This window comes from Pleurodeles waltl, chromosome 2_1 (genome assembly GCF_031143425.1).
Source record: "Pleurodeles waltl isolate 20211129_DDA chromosome 2_1, aPleWal1.hap1.20221129, whole genome shotgun sequence".
NCBI lineage: Eukaryota > Metazoa > Chordata > Amphibia > Caudata > Salamandridae > Pleurodeles > Pleurodeles waltl.
The window spans coordinates 692,703,113-692,719,326 of record NC_090438.1 but is presented as its reverse complement, the minus strand read 5'-3'; the positions used below and the strand labels follow the sequence as shown (position 1 = coordinate 692,719,326).

Genomic DNA, 16,214 nt, shown 5'->3' with positions numbered 1-16,214 from the left:
AGTCCCCTGCACCAACTCCTGAAGAAATCAACCAGCTGACCACAGCCCAGTGGCCAAAAATTAGTTTGCGCCAGGTGCATTCTGGGAGTTGTAGTCCGCCCAAGGTCCACCCCCCCCCATGATCATCTCAGAGCTTCTGGAGCCTTGGGGTGAGCTGTGGACCCCAAAAGAACCTTAAAAGAACATCTGGGAGAAGCCCCAGAAGTTTGGAGAACTTTTGAAAAAAAGCTCCATAGAGGGACCGATCCGCCGTGGCAACTCTAGTCGGCTTGCCTCAACCGCGACCCGGCCTGATTTGCAGGTTCGTCCTTGTAAAGAAAATCTCCAAAAAAGAGACTAAGTCCGAAGGTAAAAAGTTGACCGTGACCTCCCAGCCAGCGTATCCGAGGAGGGCTCCAAGGGCATCGGATCAAGATCCAGGTTTACCCCGGTTGAAGGATTTTCACCTCGAAAAATCGACTTAGTCCGTAGGTAAAAATCTCCACTGACGATTCCCGGGACGCGTATCCGGATAAGAGTTCCAGGAGGTTGGATTGGACTGGCAGGTTTGTCCCGCTGAAGAAAATCTTCAGAAAAACGACTAAGTGCGAAGGTAAACTTTTGACCGAGGCCTGTAGCCGAGCCGGGCTCCTTTGCGGTCGGCCTTAAAGTTTGACTTTGCCCCGGTCGAGGTGCAACCAGACGACCCGATTGGCGCTTTTTGTTTCTAGGTGCTAAAAAACAATAATTCTTTGAAAATTCATATCTCCGGTTCCCCTTATCCGATTTTATTAGTTTCTGTGTAATTTTAAAGATAAAGATATAATCTATTTTTATACATTGGTTTTGGATTTTTAAACTGTTTCCTGTGTTTTATTTAATTACTGTTGTGTGATATTGGAATGCTTTACACTCTGTCTCCTAAGTTAAGCCTTGACGCTCGTTGCCAAGCTACCAAGGGTTGAGCTGGGTTTAATTTACTGAGACCTAACTGGACCTAAGTGGAGGTTAGTGGCCTATTGCTAAGTGTAGGTACCTACCTGCCCTTACCAATAACCCATTTTCCAACACTCTCCAGCAGCTGCTTAGCTTATACTTAGCCAATAATGAGGTGTGTAATTCCTACAAGGAGCAACACAGTAGACCACCTTGATTTACAGTTAGACAGGAATGAGCAGGGATGATGCCTCTGAGCTCAGCTGGACATTCAAGGTAGGGACTGCTGACACCACAGTTTCAAGTTCTATCTGAAGGACCAGTCTAAGGCATGTGTGAAAATATTGCTCCTTGAAATGATCAATCTCAGAACCAGAACTCAATGCATGTGTTTCCCCATTTCTGGTTGCAAGGTAGGCGTTGCTTTGCCCTTGAAGACTTTGGTCTCACTTTTTGCTGAAGGTCCAGAGCCTGCTTAAAATTGGATGTTATTGTTAAATGTTAAATGTGGAAGGATGATATGCCCCTTTAGACCCACTCATCTCTCACATCCCACGTCTATTGTGACTAAAGACTTTTGCAATCTTAGAGTGGCCCTTACACACTGCATTTTGGGCCTGTTTGACTAAGGCAAAAAGGAACTACTGAAACAGTAAGTAGACTAAGGCCTAGGAACTATTGCCCCATTCATTAGGGAGTGCCCCCGAGTCACCCCACCCGCAAACTAGTTCTAGCCATAAATATGCCACCACAAGGAACCCTCCTCAGAACATTTTCTGGACCTGCTGAAGATCAGAAAAGGAATGCAGCTGCTGTGTGTGACCTGAGGAGCACTGAAGGCTAGACCTGCTCCCTCTTTTACCCAGTACAAAGAAGTGGACTACAAGGGTCAGCTACAAGATGCATTATTCTGAGACTTGCCTAGCTATGCTGTGGCAACTTGACCTTGACTGAACTTTGCTGTTGGCTTCTGCCTGACATCCAGAGTCTCTAAGTGCTTTCCCCTGAAGTCATGTGGGCCTTAGAAGTGTACTCATCCTCTTAAAAGCTCCAGAGCATCAGCAGCACTATCATGCTTCAGGTACCCGGCCATCATGCTTCAAGTACCCGGCCTTTGGTTCCACAACGGCAGCTACAATTTCACTGGAAGGATTTTTCTTCCCAAAAGGTGCCAAAATGCCATTCTGCTTTGGGGCTTAAAAGAAATGTCAATGTTTTTTGTCAAGAAAGTGACAAAGTCTCTTTCTGAATTAGTACTAAGAAACCTTTTCAAACTTTCAACTTCCAGGCTTTCACAAATCCACGTGGTGTAACCAACATGCTCTCCATCACGGTCAGCCTCAAATTGCACCTAGGTCCCTATCTTTTGCTACCATTGACTACCATTGGCTCTTGTGCTTTTTGACAGGAAATAATACAAAAAAACATATATCTCTGGTCCCACTTATTGGATGTTTGTGTCATTTTCTATACTATATTTTCTCTATTTTTCTAATTTGGTTTGGGATTGTTATTGATTTATTTTAGTACTGTTTTGGTACTGCATATATACTTTATACTGTGCCCTTTAATAAGCCTGTCTGCTTTGTGCCATAGATACCAGGGGTTGAGCTCAGGTAATTTAGTGATTTTGAGGGTTCACCCTGACAATAATTTACTTTCGTATGAGGTCACCCACCCCAAATGATAATCAACTTTCTAACATGCCCCCCTTACATTTCATGCTACAACCTATAGCCATTGTTTAACTCAAGCACTCCGATTGTTTCTTTGGATAGGGTGAAAAAAATATAGATTTCTCGCACATTTTCTTGGAAACTTGACTTAAATGTCCCTCCAATTTGGTCAATTTACAGAAACAGTTTTTTTCTTTCCAGGTCTGATGACCATGTTGAAATCAGCCTGGTGCCACTATCGAAATACATTGATTCCCTTGTGAGCCACATACACTTTCCCTTTTATCTTCTTGGTCTGAAAATGTACTTATGCCCAAAAACAACCAATCAAATTTATTTTTCTACCTTTGAATGCTTTCATATTTTTCTATCGAAATAATTGTGATCCTTGCACCAGAATCCAGAAGTAATAGTACTACTACACCCTCAATGGTTATGGGTACATGGAGATCCCTGTTTATCATTCTGAGCACGCCCTTTTTCCACAACCTCTACAGAAAGGACCAATTCATCATCTTCAGAGGTACCATGGCCTTGAACATTTTTGGCAGTAACTCACATGACCGCTCTACAAATTTTATCAAAATGTTCTACCTTATTGCACCTCCAACATTCCTTTGTTATAGTGGGACAACTAATAAAATTAGACCTTAGAAAAAAAAGGCATAATTTCTCAATTGGCAGACGTGAAAGCCTGTCCACCAAATTCCTTGCAACCTCCCCATTGGAGTTATTATGAGTTTCCTGCTAGGTCGGTAGGGGGGGGGGGGAACCTCACATCGTCCTAGGGGAAACAGGCTGTAGCATTGTCTCTGGCTTGTAATCGAACTGGCGACAATGCTGTAGCCAGCAGGTTGCACAAGCGCCCTTTCAATGATCATTGTTTACAAAGCAGACAGTGAATATTGCGAGGGTGCTGGGCAGAGGGGCCTCTGCACTGCCCATGCCAAGCGCATGGGCAGTGGATGGGCCCCCTGTGGCCCCCTGTACCTGTTCTCCACCAGCCTTTTCATGGCGGTGTAACCGCCATGAAAAGGCTGCCGGCGAACAAGGTCCGAACAAGGTCATAATCCGCAGGGAAGTGCTGCATGCAGCACTGGCTGGATGGATTACGATATCCACCGCCAGGTGCCTTGATACAAGATCCTGACAGAGCTTGCGGTTCCCTGATGGTCGGACCACCACAACATTAGCGGTCCTAACCACTACCACTTATGGGATCGCCACACTCGTAATGAGGCCAAAAGAGCAACACCTATAAAACTGTGTTCGGACAACACCTCTTCCTTTAGCTCTCCAGGTGCTCTGTTTGCATAATTGAGGCTTGCTATTAGTGTCTACTTTATCTGTATCCATGATATGGGTAAGAAGTTTCTTATTACTGAGACTCTCCTTATGCCCACTCAATAAATTTGCCTATATTACAGCTTTATCTAATTAGGAATTTTAACAAGCGAGAAGCTGTTGTTTAGCCTTTTTAGAATAACAACTGGAAACAACTTAATAACAGATTAGCTGTGATTTGAACCCTTCAAAATTACAATACACAGCCTATGCCTTTATTGGAGTGATGTAAGATACGGTTGGCTCTTTTGGCCCTTACTCTCGTCTGAAACTTTTAAGATGATGAACCACTATGTTTACCTTTTCTTGAACATAGATATCAAGTTGCTTCACAGCAATTTTATACTGATCTAATACTTTGGTGGTCATTCTGACCCTGGCGGTCTTTGACCGCCAGGGCGGAGGACCGCGGGAGCACCGCCGACAGGCCGGCGGTGCTCCAATGGGGATTCCGACCGCGGCGGTAACGCCGCGGTCGGACCGGCACCACTGGCGGGGTCCCGCCAGTGTACCGCGGCCCCATTGAATCCTCTGCGGCGGCGCAGCTTGCTGCACCGCCGCGGGGATTCCGACCCCCCCTACCGCCATCCAGATCCCGGCGGTCGGACCGCCGAGATCCGGATGGCGGTAGGGGGGGTCGCGGGGCCCCTGGGGGCCCCTGCAGTGCCCATGCCACTGGCATGGGCATTGCAGGGGCCCCCGTAAGAGGGCCCCTAAATGTATTTCACTGTCTGCTGCGCAGACAGTGAAATACGCGACGGGTGCAACTGCACCCGTCGCACAGCTTCCACTCCGCCGGCTCGATTCCGAGCCGGCTTCATCGTGGAAGCCTCTTTCCCGCTGGGCTGGCTGGCGGTCTGAAGGCGACCGCCCGCCAGCCCAGCGGGAAAGTCAGAATTACCGCCGCGGTCTTTCGACCGCGGAACGGTAACCTGACGGCGGGACTTTGGCGGTCGGCCTCCGCCGCCCGCCAAGGTCAGAATGAGGGCCTTTGTCTTTTGCTGCCCTATATTCAGGCAAATGATCAAAAACATTTTGATCTTCCATCCCTAAATAGTAATATAATAGGTTTCTTTTAACTGTCAACTTTGAACCTCAGACCATCCAAGGCACCCAAATAGGCAGTACTGGATCACAACATAACAAAACAGCATTCCATGAAAGAACATTAGCAATCTCTAAAATATTACATCATTGGCTTGAGATATGACCTACACAGAATGCAGTTGCCACAAGAGGCAAGATCATCTTTAGCACAGGCTGACCTACTCCTACCTCCTTTCTAGTTTGTTGTTCAACACAATGCTTAGCAAATGTGGGAACTAATGTCAATGTGACTCCTCAGCAACTGTCAGCTATGAATGTTCCTAAAAACATCAATGTAGTTCCTACCTTACAAGGTGAAAGTGCATGCAGCATATTTAGAAGTGTGCTAACAATACAACTGACAGTACTGTATTGGAAACGGAATGTGATGTGGAGGTGTAAAAGCCTCACACAGTTGAAATATCTTGATAGTCCAATAAATGTAACTTCAAATCAATTTAACATTGAATCAATTTAACATCAAGGATGTGCAACAAACCTATATTCCACATTTTGAGAATTGTAGAAGAAAGCTGGCAATGTTATTGTCTGGTTGATGCAAAAAGCTGACACAGCTTTTTTTTTTAAACTGAAGGTATGTTTTTAATGCTACATTGTACTGTTGCCATCTACATACGGCTCTCCCTTAGACAGAGGGCCTCATAACCAGTTTGGCGGTCGGACTGCTGGACCAATACCGTGACGGTCTTTCAAACTGTGCCAGGCCAGATTACGAGTTCAACATGGGGCTGTCATGACTGATTGGGGGATGCAGGGAGCAGTAGAATGAAGCTACTGCTGGGCATGCTTCCCTACCTGTCAGCATGGAAGGCGTACTGTTCCCATGCACCATGTCATGCACAGGACACAGTGTGCCCCCGAACAACAAAAGATTTTGGGGGGCCCACATGGGCCCCTGCTTCACCATCCATGGGGCCATATCCTCCGGGGGCCCCTGTTTTAGGCCTCTTACCTGTCTGACTGCCAAGCTTTCCATGACAGTGGGGTTGCTTATGAGGGCTTGGCGGTCCTGCAGGTCGTAATGGCCATGGCAGACCCAATGCCGGGATGTCCAACATTGGCCGCCATGGCCAGGACAGCCGCAGTCCCTACTGCACAGACTATGGCAGTCTGCTGGCTGTCTTCTGGCAGTCCACCAAAGTTACGGCAGTAGGTAGGACAGTCACTGCTACCATAGAGGTCCACGGACCTCCAAAATCATAATGAGGCCCAAAGCCTGCAAGCCACTAACCCTATACAAAAATGTAACTTTGACCTCAAAGACTATCTTCTTTGTAAGGTTCTGCATTATTCCATAGTATAACGGCTCGAATGGCGAGCCAATCAGGTGTCAAAGAACAATATTTAAATCCCAGAAAAGCGTTTGTTCAACCCTAGATTTGGTAATGTGACCTTCTAAGCTTGCATTAAACAGACACATCTTGAGTGTCTGTGGAACAGTGCAAAGTTATTGAAAATAGTAAAACATATTTGACATAGAAATGTGATGTAATTTAAAGAATGTGTCAGTAATAAAACAAGAGTATTTGTATTTCAGGTTTCGCCATGTGAAAGGTGTAGCTGTGAAGCCAATGGAGATGTGCTTTGTACAGTGTCCGCGTGTCCACAGACAGAATGTGTGGATCCAGTGTATGACCCAGAACAGTGCTGCCCCATCTGCAAAAAGGGTATGTAGCCAGTTTACGTGAAAAAATTTACACACATAATATTACAGAATGGCTCCCGCTGCAAGCCTACTTAGCTTCCTGTGTTTTTTCCATTATTTTATTTAATGAGCACATGGGGGTCAAAAATGTATTTAAAAAATACCCTCCTACAGCTTCTCTTGAATGGGGCAATCTGTGCACTGTCTTCACAGATGTTCTCTGGTGTTTCCTTTTGGAAACTTATTTCCCCTCTGCCTACATGTTTTTTCTTGGTGGCTTACTTTTTCTTGGTTAAATTTCTATTTAACCACTTATCAGTGCTTAATTTGTAAAAAATTATAGGAGCTTGCTGCAAGTGCTGTCAAATGCTGTGGTTGCCCAGTACCAACGCTGCTTTTTTTCTACCACTCTGCACTCCATGTGTCTTTGTCTCACTCTTCCAAATTATTTTTCATCCGGCGTACTCTGTCTGTGAGCCAGTGCCAGTCGCCTGTAACCGCCTGCATAAATTCGGCACTGCCAACTACAAATAACTGCTACTCTGCTATTGGATTTACTTGACAGTATGTTGGCTTTTGGACACTTAACGAACTGCTATGTGAAAGAAAAAAAACATTTGATTTTATTTGGATCTTAGTTTCACTAGATATTTTTCACAGATTTTCTATTCATTTTTAATAGAATGCATACTTTACTGTCCATAAACCCATATGCAGTGATTGTATATTGTTCAAAATATTTATAATTGGATAAATGAATGTCCATTAGTTAAATACCCCAGAATTGTTGAACTCTACCTAAAGTTGATGAAAAATTGCTAAAGACTTAGTGGAACACAGTTCGCCCTGAAAATGAAAGCTTGGAACTACTTTATGGATTAATGTTAGGCACAGTTTTACTAAGTTTTAATACAATGCAGCGAGACAGCTTTTTGCACTGCATTGCGTGAAAAGGAGAGAACCGAAAAGTGCCATATCTACTAATATATGACCCACGTTTGCTCTCTGGTAGCGCCAGTGCACGTCAGGCAGGCATGCACCAGTACAGGCACCCTTCCGAGATGGGTTACCTTGCTGCACAAAAAAAAAACCTTCAAGGCACAGTCATCTTTCACAATGCAAAATGCGTGGAAAGAGGAGGTAATGAAGAGAAATGTCGATTATCTTCCTAGTTACTCCTCTCTCGGGTAGGCACAAAATTTTGGTGAAAACCCAGGTTTACTGCCTTTAGCAAGTGTGGGTTTCCATCAAAATACATGGGTGGATGCATGGGAACACCCATGTTCCAACCCATTAATGCTTACCCGGTGAAGTGGAAGGTGCTTAGATTTGCAAATCTCGACTACCATTTTGCGTCATGGCTGCACCAAAAAAGTGTAGCATCCACAGTGCAAAATGTTAGTACATCTGGGCACCTATGTCCTGGATAGAATTGCCTCTTGAAATACCTGACTCGTAGTCACTTGGAAAGACACTATGGTCTTGTTTACTTATTTGAATGAAGTGTCCTTCTTTTTAAAATAATGTGACTGTGATTGGGTCATAAGTTTGGAGACCTGTTGCCACTGCTGTTCATTATTTTCTAAAATGCTCCTTCTGGACATGCTTCCTGTTGGATTAACTGTATGGTCTGTCATCCTTCTATTGCTAACTGCCCCAATCCCTTATTAATAATGCCTTGTACCACTTTTACCCTTTTATTAGCTCATTTTTTGTCCAGTCTATCTCTTCTATATTTCATGTTACAATCATTTATTTAGTGCTTGCCACTATTTATCTGGTTGTGTAGCTGTTTCATAATCTGTACAGCTTTTCTGGTTTTGAGGAAGCCCTTGACCAGAGTCAAAGTGGTTATTGAACATTGCATCATATTGGGGTTCTTTGTTTAGAGATTAGTCGCATTGGAATATTGCTGGCAATTTTCTAGGCAGCATCCTCCCATTTTGTTTTCTTCATGCTGCTGTGACTGAGGACTTTAACATGATTACGGCTTTCCACTGATTTTCTTATTATATGCAGGATAGGACAACTCAAAATAAACTGTTTGGGGAAGACTTTAGAACGACCCCTGTGTTTTGCTCTCCCAGATAGATAAGACTCTCTGGTAGTAGTCTCCGTGACCCAGGAACAGTCATGAATGGTACTGCGGAAACGTTCCTTTCAAACTATATTTTCTTTCGTTTATATGTCGTCTATACACATAAAACCGCATAAACGTTCACAAGCACAAAGTAGAACATAAGATATTCAAAATTGTAAAACAAAAAGGAAATCCTAGGCCCAGTCCTCTTATGGCCGTTCATTATGTCTTCCCCTGACTTGAAGACATCTTCACTTAAACCACCTACATAAAAATCCAGCTAAACAAGGGGACAGATGGAACACTTTTGGGCATTGTAAAATGGCATTATAAAAGTCTCAATTTCTTGGTTACCAAATCGTTTTTTCAGTCAGCAGTAGCAGGAGCCATTAAAATGATTCGAATATTGCAAGTTGGTCAAGCCTACTGAGCAATAACAGATGTCCATCAATGGGCTAATGAATGAAATAGTGCTTTTGGTAAAGTAGTAATGCAAGACGTATTTTTTTTAAGTAAGAAATGTAATTCTTCCAGTTAAAATTAGCTGTGCAAATGAGTGAACACATAATTCCACCTTATGTTCAATGTGACTTTATTTTGCTTTGCAAGCATAATCTTGTGTACTGGAATCATTTGGAACACTGCGGATCGCAGGAAGAAAACTGAAAAGTTTAAGATTATGCTGGCTTCCATACCAGCCTCAGACAAATATTGTACATTGATGAAACGTATTCACTTGTCAGCATGTTTATATTGCTGAAGCTTATTCAGTTTTTGTTTTTTTTGGCTAAAGCTAGAGCAAAAGAAATGAAGACGTTCTAAGGAAAAACACCTTTCCTTATAGTTGATTATGTTTCTTTTTACTGGAAGCAAAATCACAGAAAAATAAATGAAGGAAAAAGATGAAGGCAACTTCCCTGCTGCATGAATAAAAGAACAATCATGAGGTTCTGGCCCATATGGGATTTACATGAAAAAAAAACATCTCTTTCAATTTCAAAGTCAAGACTTGTCTGCTTTGAAGTATTCCATCCACATCTCACAGTTGTCTGATTGTTCAGCGAGCAATGTTCTCTTCTGCAGGGAGCAGGCAATGCGACTTCTAATTCTGAATTTCGACATTAGACTATGCTTGCCTTAATTAACTCTCCTCTCTTTTGGGATGTGTCTACGCCTATCATCTCGCAGGGAGTGTTACCTTTAGAAACATAGTCCATCTGAACATGCGCACCTTCCTTCACCTCGAGGCTCCTTAAAGTATTACACCTCAAGGGAGCGCGCTCGAATCCTGCGGGATTGATCAATAGTTTGCTTTCACTGATTTTCCCCATGATTTAGTTAAGGTACAGAGGGTAGCGCCAAGTATAGCAATGCGCTTGAAGTCACGTGCTTCATCTCGCCCACATTCAATAGTAACGGTGAACACAGCCGCTTCAGTATTGTGTAAGTGTGCCTGTCCTATACTTTAAAGAAGCCGCAAGGGTGATGGATCAGAGCTTCGCAGTTCATGAGTGCTGGGGCACGCAAGGCATCCGCATCTGTCACTCGGCCACGCCGTAGGCCCTGAGCTTTCATGTGTATGTTCATTTCAAGAGCCAACCCTTCCTTTCCAGATATTAGTGCTGGCAAATCGCCCCCGGCTTAGTATCGTCTTCTGTGTGTCTTGAAAACAGCCTGCGATGAATCAATGAACTTGTGCTGCTTACCTTGTGGGAAGTCACTGGGGCACCTCTAATTACTGCGAGCTCTCTGCTCTGTTTTAAGCAACAGGACTCCTTGTTCTTTAAAGCCAGTGTGCTCTAGTGTGGATGACAAATGAAAACAACGTCCCTTGACTAGCACGGTTTCTAAAATGGCAGGCTGCTTAACGATTGAAAGGCTTTCACTGTAGACACGATGCATTCGCAGAAACAGTCACTGTTATTTCGTCAGCTCTTGTATCGTCCTTGTCTGTTGTGATTAGAGTCCCAGCTGGATGTCACATTTACGAATTCCAGTTGGCATTTTTTGTAGTAGGAGTTTGAGCAGAAAACGGATCGACACCACATTGAAGTTAGAAGAGTATTAATTTTCCTTTCCAAGGATGTGACTGTGCCAAAGGCAAGTGGCCTTCTCCTGCGGGAAGTAGGTGCTTGGGCGATTAGTGACATCCGCCTGTTGTGTATATCCTCCGATGAGGTACACAGAGAAGTTTCTATTTCGAAGACTGCGTCGATTAAACCAGGGAGAAAAGTTCTTCTCTGTATGTATCCTCTTCTGGTTGTTCTGTTCAGTAGAGCATTGTGGTACAACATCCACATAAAGCTGAAAACATCAGGAGATCTACACCCTCGGCTTGTACATACCACACGTAAGATTTCATGTGTATTGCAGCTACAGATTATCAGAAACAGTCAGTTCAGTCACGAGCATGTGATAAGATAAAACAAGTGTTAGCGCGCCTGGTCCTTAGTAAGTAAACTTCAGAGGGGGACGCGTATAGATCAATGAACCTTTTGATTCGCATGGAGTATCCTAGATAGGCTAATGGCAGTCACACTAATAATTAATACGCAATTCAATAAACATTAGCCATCAACGATAATGAAATCAGAAACATAACACCCCATGACCCTCCAGTCATGAATAACCACAGCTCTCTATGCGTTTTAGTAGTTTTATTTCCTATAAGTGACAATACTAATTCATGAAAATTAGTCCAAACTTTATTCAAGTCAAAAAATCCGTATTAATTCATTAGCAGGCACCAAAAACATAGTCTAATTAAAACTTGTATCAGAGTACATTCTAAAGGAGTAGTATAGGGCAATAATCAAATCAGGAATGAATAAGTCAACATAAGTAGCAGAGTTCAGCAAATCAGTTCGTCAATCAGTTATCTCTGTGTCAATGTCATAAGGTAGGAACCTCACCTATCCCAGATTAGCATCAGCATGTGGGACTTCATGCGAAAACAGTTTAGAATTTGAATTTTGGAAAACATCTACCTAAGGAAAGAAAAACTATTTAAACAGCGCAGTTGGTAGCTAGAAAGAAAGGCACAAAAATGAATTCAGTCGTATTGTCATATCTACCTATCCTCGGTATTGATCAGCAACAAGTCATTCTTCGTCCTCAGGTCACTGATCGATCAGCAACACATCCGGATCTCAAGAGCATGAGCCCAATGACAGAATCTCGAATTGTCTTGACATCTCTCTCCATCCGTCTCATCTCCAATCTCATCATCTCCTTCTTCAGCTGAAGTTTTCCCTCTTTGTCATGGTATTATAGCAAAGTCACCCAGACTATCCCCCAATTCGTAATTGGTTAATTAATCACCAGTTATGACTCCGTCCAATTGCATATTTACTCCAAATCTATACATTTTAATATTGTACAGTTCTCAGATTGTTGATTGGTTCACTTTGCCATGTCCTCATCATCCGGCTCGTCAGGTATCGAAAATGATGCATCTTCTTCTCTAGTCAGTGACTCTATTGTTCGAGTTCTGGGAAAGTACGATCTGAGCACTTTACACAGTAGTTGATACATTCTGGTTTCCATTGTCTCCTGTCTGTTGGTTCATGCAGAGGTTTCAGCTAAACATTTTTTAAATTAAACAATGAGCAGTTTAGGGTTAGTCTGATTTGTCAGCATCTTTCATTTTAACGTTAATATTCAGCCTTTGCATGCGGCCTGGCAAAACTAGGCCACAGCTTTGGCAAAGTTAAGCTCTACAATATAATGCAAAACACAAGTTATATCTCTCAATATCACATACTACTATGCTCTTTCTATACGTTTTCTATATTTATATATGCTATTCATTTTATTAGTACATTCGTGAATCTTGGTGATCTCTGTCTGAGGGCACATTTTCAAACGTGCACATTATTTTTCTACGTTAATCTTTTTCTACATTTTTAATTATTCAAAATAAATAAACATTAATTAATTAATTTTAATTAATACATATGCTCTAACACAAGTGATAGGTATTTAAACGTTGCACTACTTTATGAAGGCCTTCTAGATCCAAGGTCAAGTAAACTGTTAATGTTTGGCTTTGAGGAGATGTCTGACAAAAACCTTTAAATATATGAAGGATACTAGTACATGTGCCTGGAAGCACAAGTTAGCTTTTAATTATTCTGTGGTTTGCTCGCTATGACAAAATGCGTTAATTAGTAAATTGATTTTATTTTCTAATGAAGATAAAATAATGAATGTAAGGATGGCATTTATAAGAAACGTTCTCTAGCTGCCTTGTCTTATCCCAATTAGGGCTTGATGTTCACTATGCTGGATGGAGGCAGTAGCCTCCCTCCATTCAAGGTACCACCACTTACAAGACAGAGGCTCGTTTAGCATCATTGAGATACCGGTATTCACCCTTCTACCATCACCACCAGCTCGCTAAACCCTTGCCATAAAAGAATCATATAATACAGTTAAAATAATGATTCCACTCAGCTTGGTTATGTTAGCAAATCAGAATTTAAGGACGGCAATTATGATGGTCAGTGCTGATTTGGTAGCAACTCTAGGTACTCTAGACCAGCCTATGTTGTCCTCAGCATAGTGTTATCATCATGCTACATAATATACATTATTGAACTTAATAAGAATATGTATTAGTGAGAGGAGCCCATAAAAATTATGAAATAACTGATCTTATTTGCATAATCAAATAAATCTTTTTTTAAAGTTTCATAAATCGTTCAGTGATCATGTAGTCACACAAGTGCAACAACATACATTTGCAAACAGTGTGTATAGTCTTCGTCACGCTACTCTTGTTCAAGTGACAAGGGAACTCTTTTGACAGGCCTAGGATGTCCCTAACTGTACATGCATAGTAACAAAGCTTATTGGCCCATAATTGGTGAAAGGATTAAGTGGTTTATATTTTCAGGTGGTGTTAGCACCTTCGGGACTCGGAGCATATATTTGACCCATCAGTTACCTCTAGCATCTACGAAACTGGGGCTTTGGTTCAAACCAAGACAGTAGTTTATAATATACTATATTTGGGTGGTCATTCTGACCCTGGCGGTCTTTGACCGCCAGGGCGGAGGACCGCGGGAGCACCGCCGACAGGCCGGCGGTGCTCCAATGGGGATTCCGACCGCGGCGGTAAAGCCGCGGTCGGACCGGCACCACTGGCGGGGTCCCGCCAGTGTACCGCGGCCCCATTGAATCCTCCGCGGCGGCGCAGCTTGCTGCACCGCCGCGGGGATTCCGACCCCCCCTACCGCCATCCAGATCCCGGCGGTCGGACCGCCGAGATCCGGATGGCGGTAGGGGGGGTCGCGGGGCCCCTGGGGGCCCCTGCAGTGCCCATGCCACTGGCATGGGCATTGCAGGGGCCCCCGTAAGAGGGCCCCTACATGTATTTCACTGTCTGCTGCGCAGACAGTGAAATACGCGACGGGTGCAACTGCACCCGTCGCACAGCTTCCACTCCGCCGGCTCGATTCCGAGCCGGCTTCATCGTGGAAGCCTCTTTCCCACTGGGCTGGCTGGCGGTCTGAAGGCGACCGCCCGCCAGCCCAGCGGGAAAGTCAGAATTACCGCCGCGGTCTTTCGACCGCGGAACGGTAACCTGACGGCGGGACTTTGGCGGGCGGCCTCCGCCGCCCGCCAAGGTCAGAATGAGGGCCTTGGTACCTTAGCAGCTAGAGGAATGTTTCACATTTCTCTCAATCAGGACAATAAACTTTAGTACTGTGACACTATTTGATGCCAGTGTGACAGGTAAAAATTCCCCTATCTACACACTTAGGGCCTCATTACAGTGGCAGCCTGGGCTGCCGCGGATGCAGCGATCCAACCGCCACATAACAACCCTAGCGATTCGACCGCCAGGGAACTGGCAGCTATGCCAGCATCTTGGATCCCGACGGTCTGGCGGTGGCGGAAATCCTAATCCACCAGGGCAGTGCTACATGCAGCACTGCCCTACAGATTACAACCTCATTGCCCCCCAGCCTTTTCATGGTAGTAACTCTGCTATGAAAAGCCTGACGGAGAACAGATGCAGGGGCCACAGGGGGGCCTCTTCACTGTCCATGCACTTGGCATGGGCAGTGCAGGCCCCCCCTGCCCAGCACTATTGCTGGTGCACCCTGCTGTAGCCTGTTTCCCGCTAGGCCAGCAGGTGAAAATTTAGGTTTCCACCCGCTGACTTAGTGGAGGCGACCACCCTGTCGGGAGTCTGGCGGACAGAAGTTCTTCCAATCTCGAAATGAGGCACTCAGTGCGGTGAAATAGGCACAACAAAGTTGGGAAAGATAATAGAGGGGCAACATTGGCATAACAAGAGTACTGTGGACCCCAATGCAGGAAGGAAAATTGACCCACTGGTTAGGTACTAAACAATGGCATATTTCGGATGCAGTAGGTCCCTCTCACACTGGACAGCACTGACAATGTACTTGCTGCACTCATGATAGCTGTATTCCTGTTCTTCTCTGTCTCTTCACTCAACCATTTGCCATTGTATGCCCGCATTTGTAGATGAATATCTACAACCCCTTTGATTGTACTACTGAAGATCAACTCCTGAATACTGAGATAGAAGAATATTGACCACAGAATGTTGATGGTCAAAATACAAAAAGGTAAGTGCATATTGGGAAGTATAGATTTTCTATTTATAAAGCCACATCTACATACCTTGGAGATATATGTGCCCTATAGTTATATATATGTGATTTTGTGTATAGAAAATCTAGACGTACTTACCTGTCGATATTATTTTTTCAATATTTTGTCTCATCGATATTCTGTGGTCCATATTCAAGGTGCACACCAAGCCCTTTCCCTGTTACTTCCACCCAATCATGCTGTATTCTGATTTTGACTTTCCTCATTTCTCTTGAAGCTTTCCTCATTCTTCTCCACTATTTTCCTTTCCCATGATATCTCTCCATCCCTCTATTTTATCCTGCTTCTTCCTTGTCCACTTCATTCATCCTCCTCATCACCTTGTATTTTTGTACCTTTCCCTACTATTGCCCATTCTTCCCTCTCTCTGTCCTTCCTTACAGAGATCCATCCATCAACTTTTTCATCCACTTGATTTCACTCTATTTTGCTAATTTCCACCTTTCTTTCTCTGCCCATTCCCACCAGTTTCTCAACACTCTCCTTCCCCTCTTGCCAATATGCACTTCTGCTTCCATTCTGAACTGTTCCTTTCCCCTTTATCATTTACCCTTTTCTCCTGCTTTGCTCTAGTCCCCCGTTATTCTCTTTTATTCCCCTCAATTATAACCTTCTCTCTTCTACTTTCCCTATTCTTTCCTTTAAATGTGCTTCGGATTGCATCATGGTAATTCCCACCTTTTACTCTCCCACATCTCTACACTTCTCCTCAGACCATTCTCACCAAATATCCACAGCCTTTCTTACATCTCTCCATTCTCCCCTACATCTCTCTGTACTCTCATCTGACTTTCTC

The 16,214-nt window shown here is 43.8% G+C and overlaps 1 protein-coding gene across 1 annotated transcript in view; it reads left to right on the top strand.

Annotated features, from left to right (window-relative positions):
* VWC2 (von Willebrand factor C domain containing 2) overlaps positions 1 to 16,214 on the top strand; it is a 720,747-nt gene that overhangs the window by 356,159 nt on the left and 348,374 nt on the right. Inside the window, exon 3 of the mRNA XM_069216931.1 lies at positions 6,580 to 6,709. Within this exon, the coding sequence (XP_069073032.1) occupies positions 6,580 to 6,709 (130 nt within the window). The remainder of the gene's footprint in view (positions 1 to 6,579; positions 6,710 to 16,214) is intronic.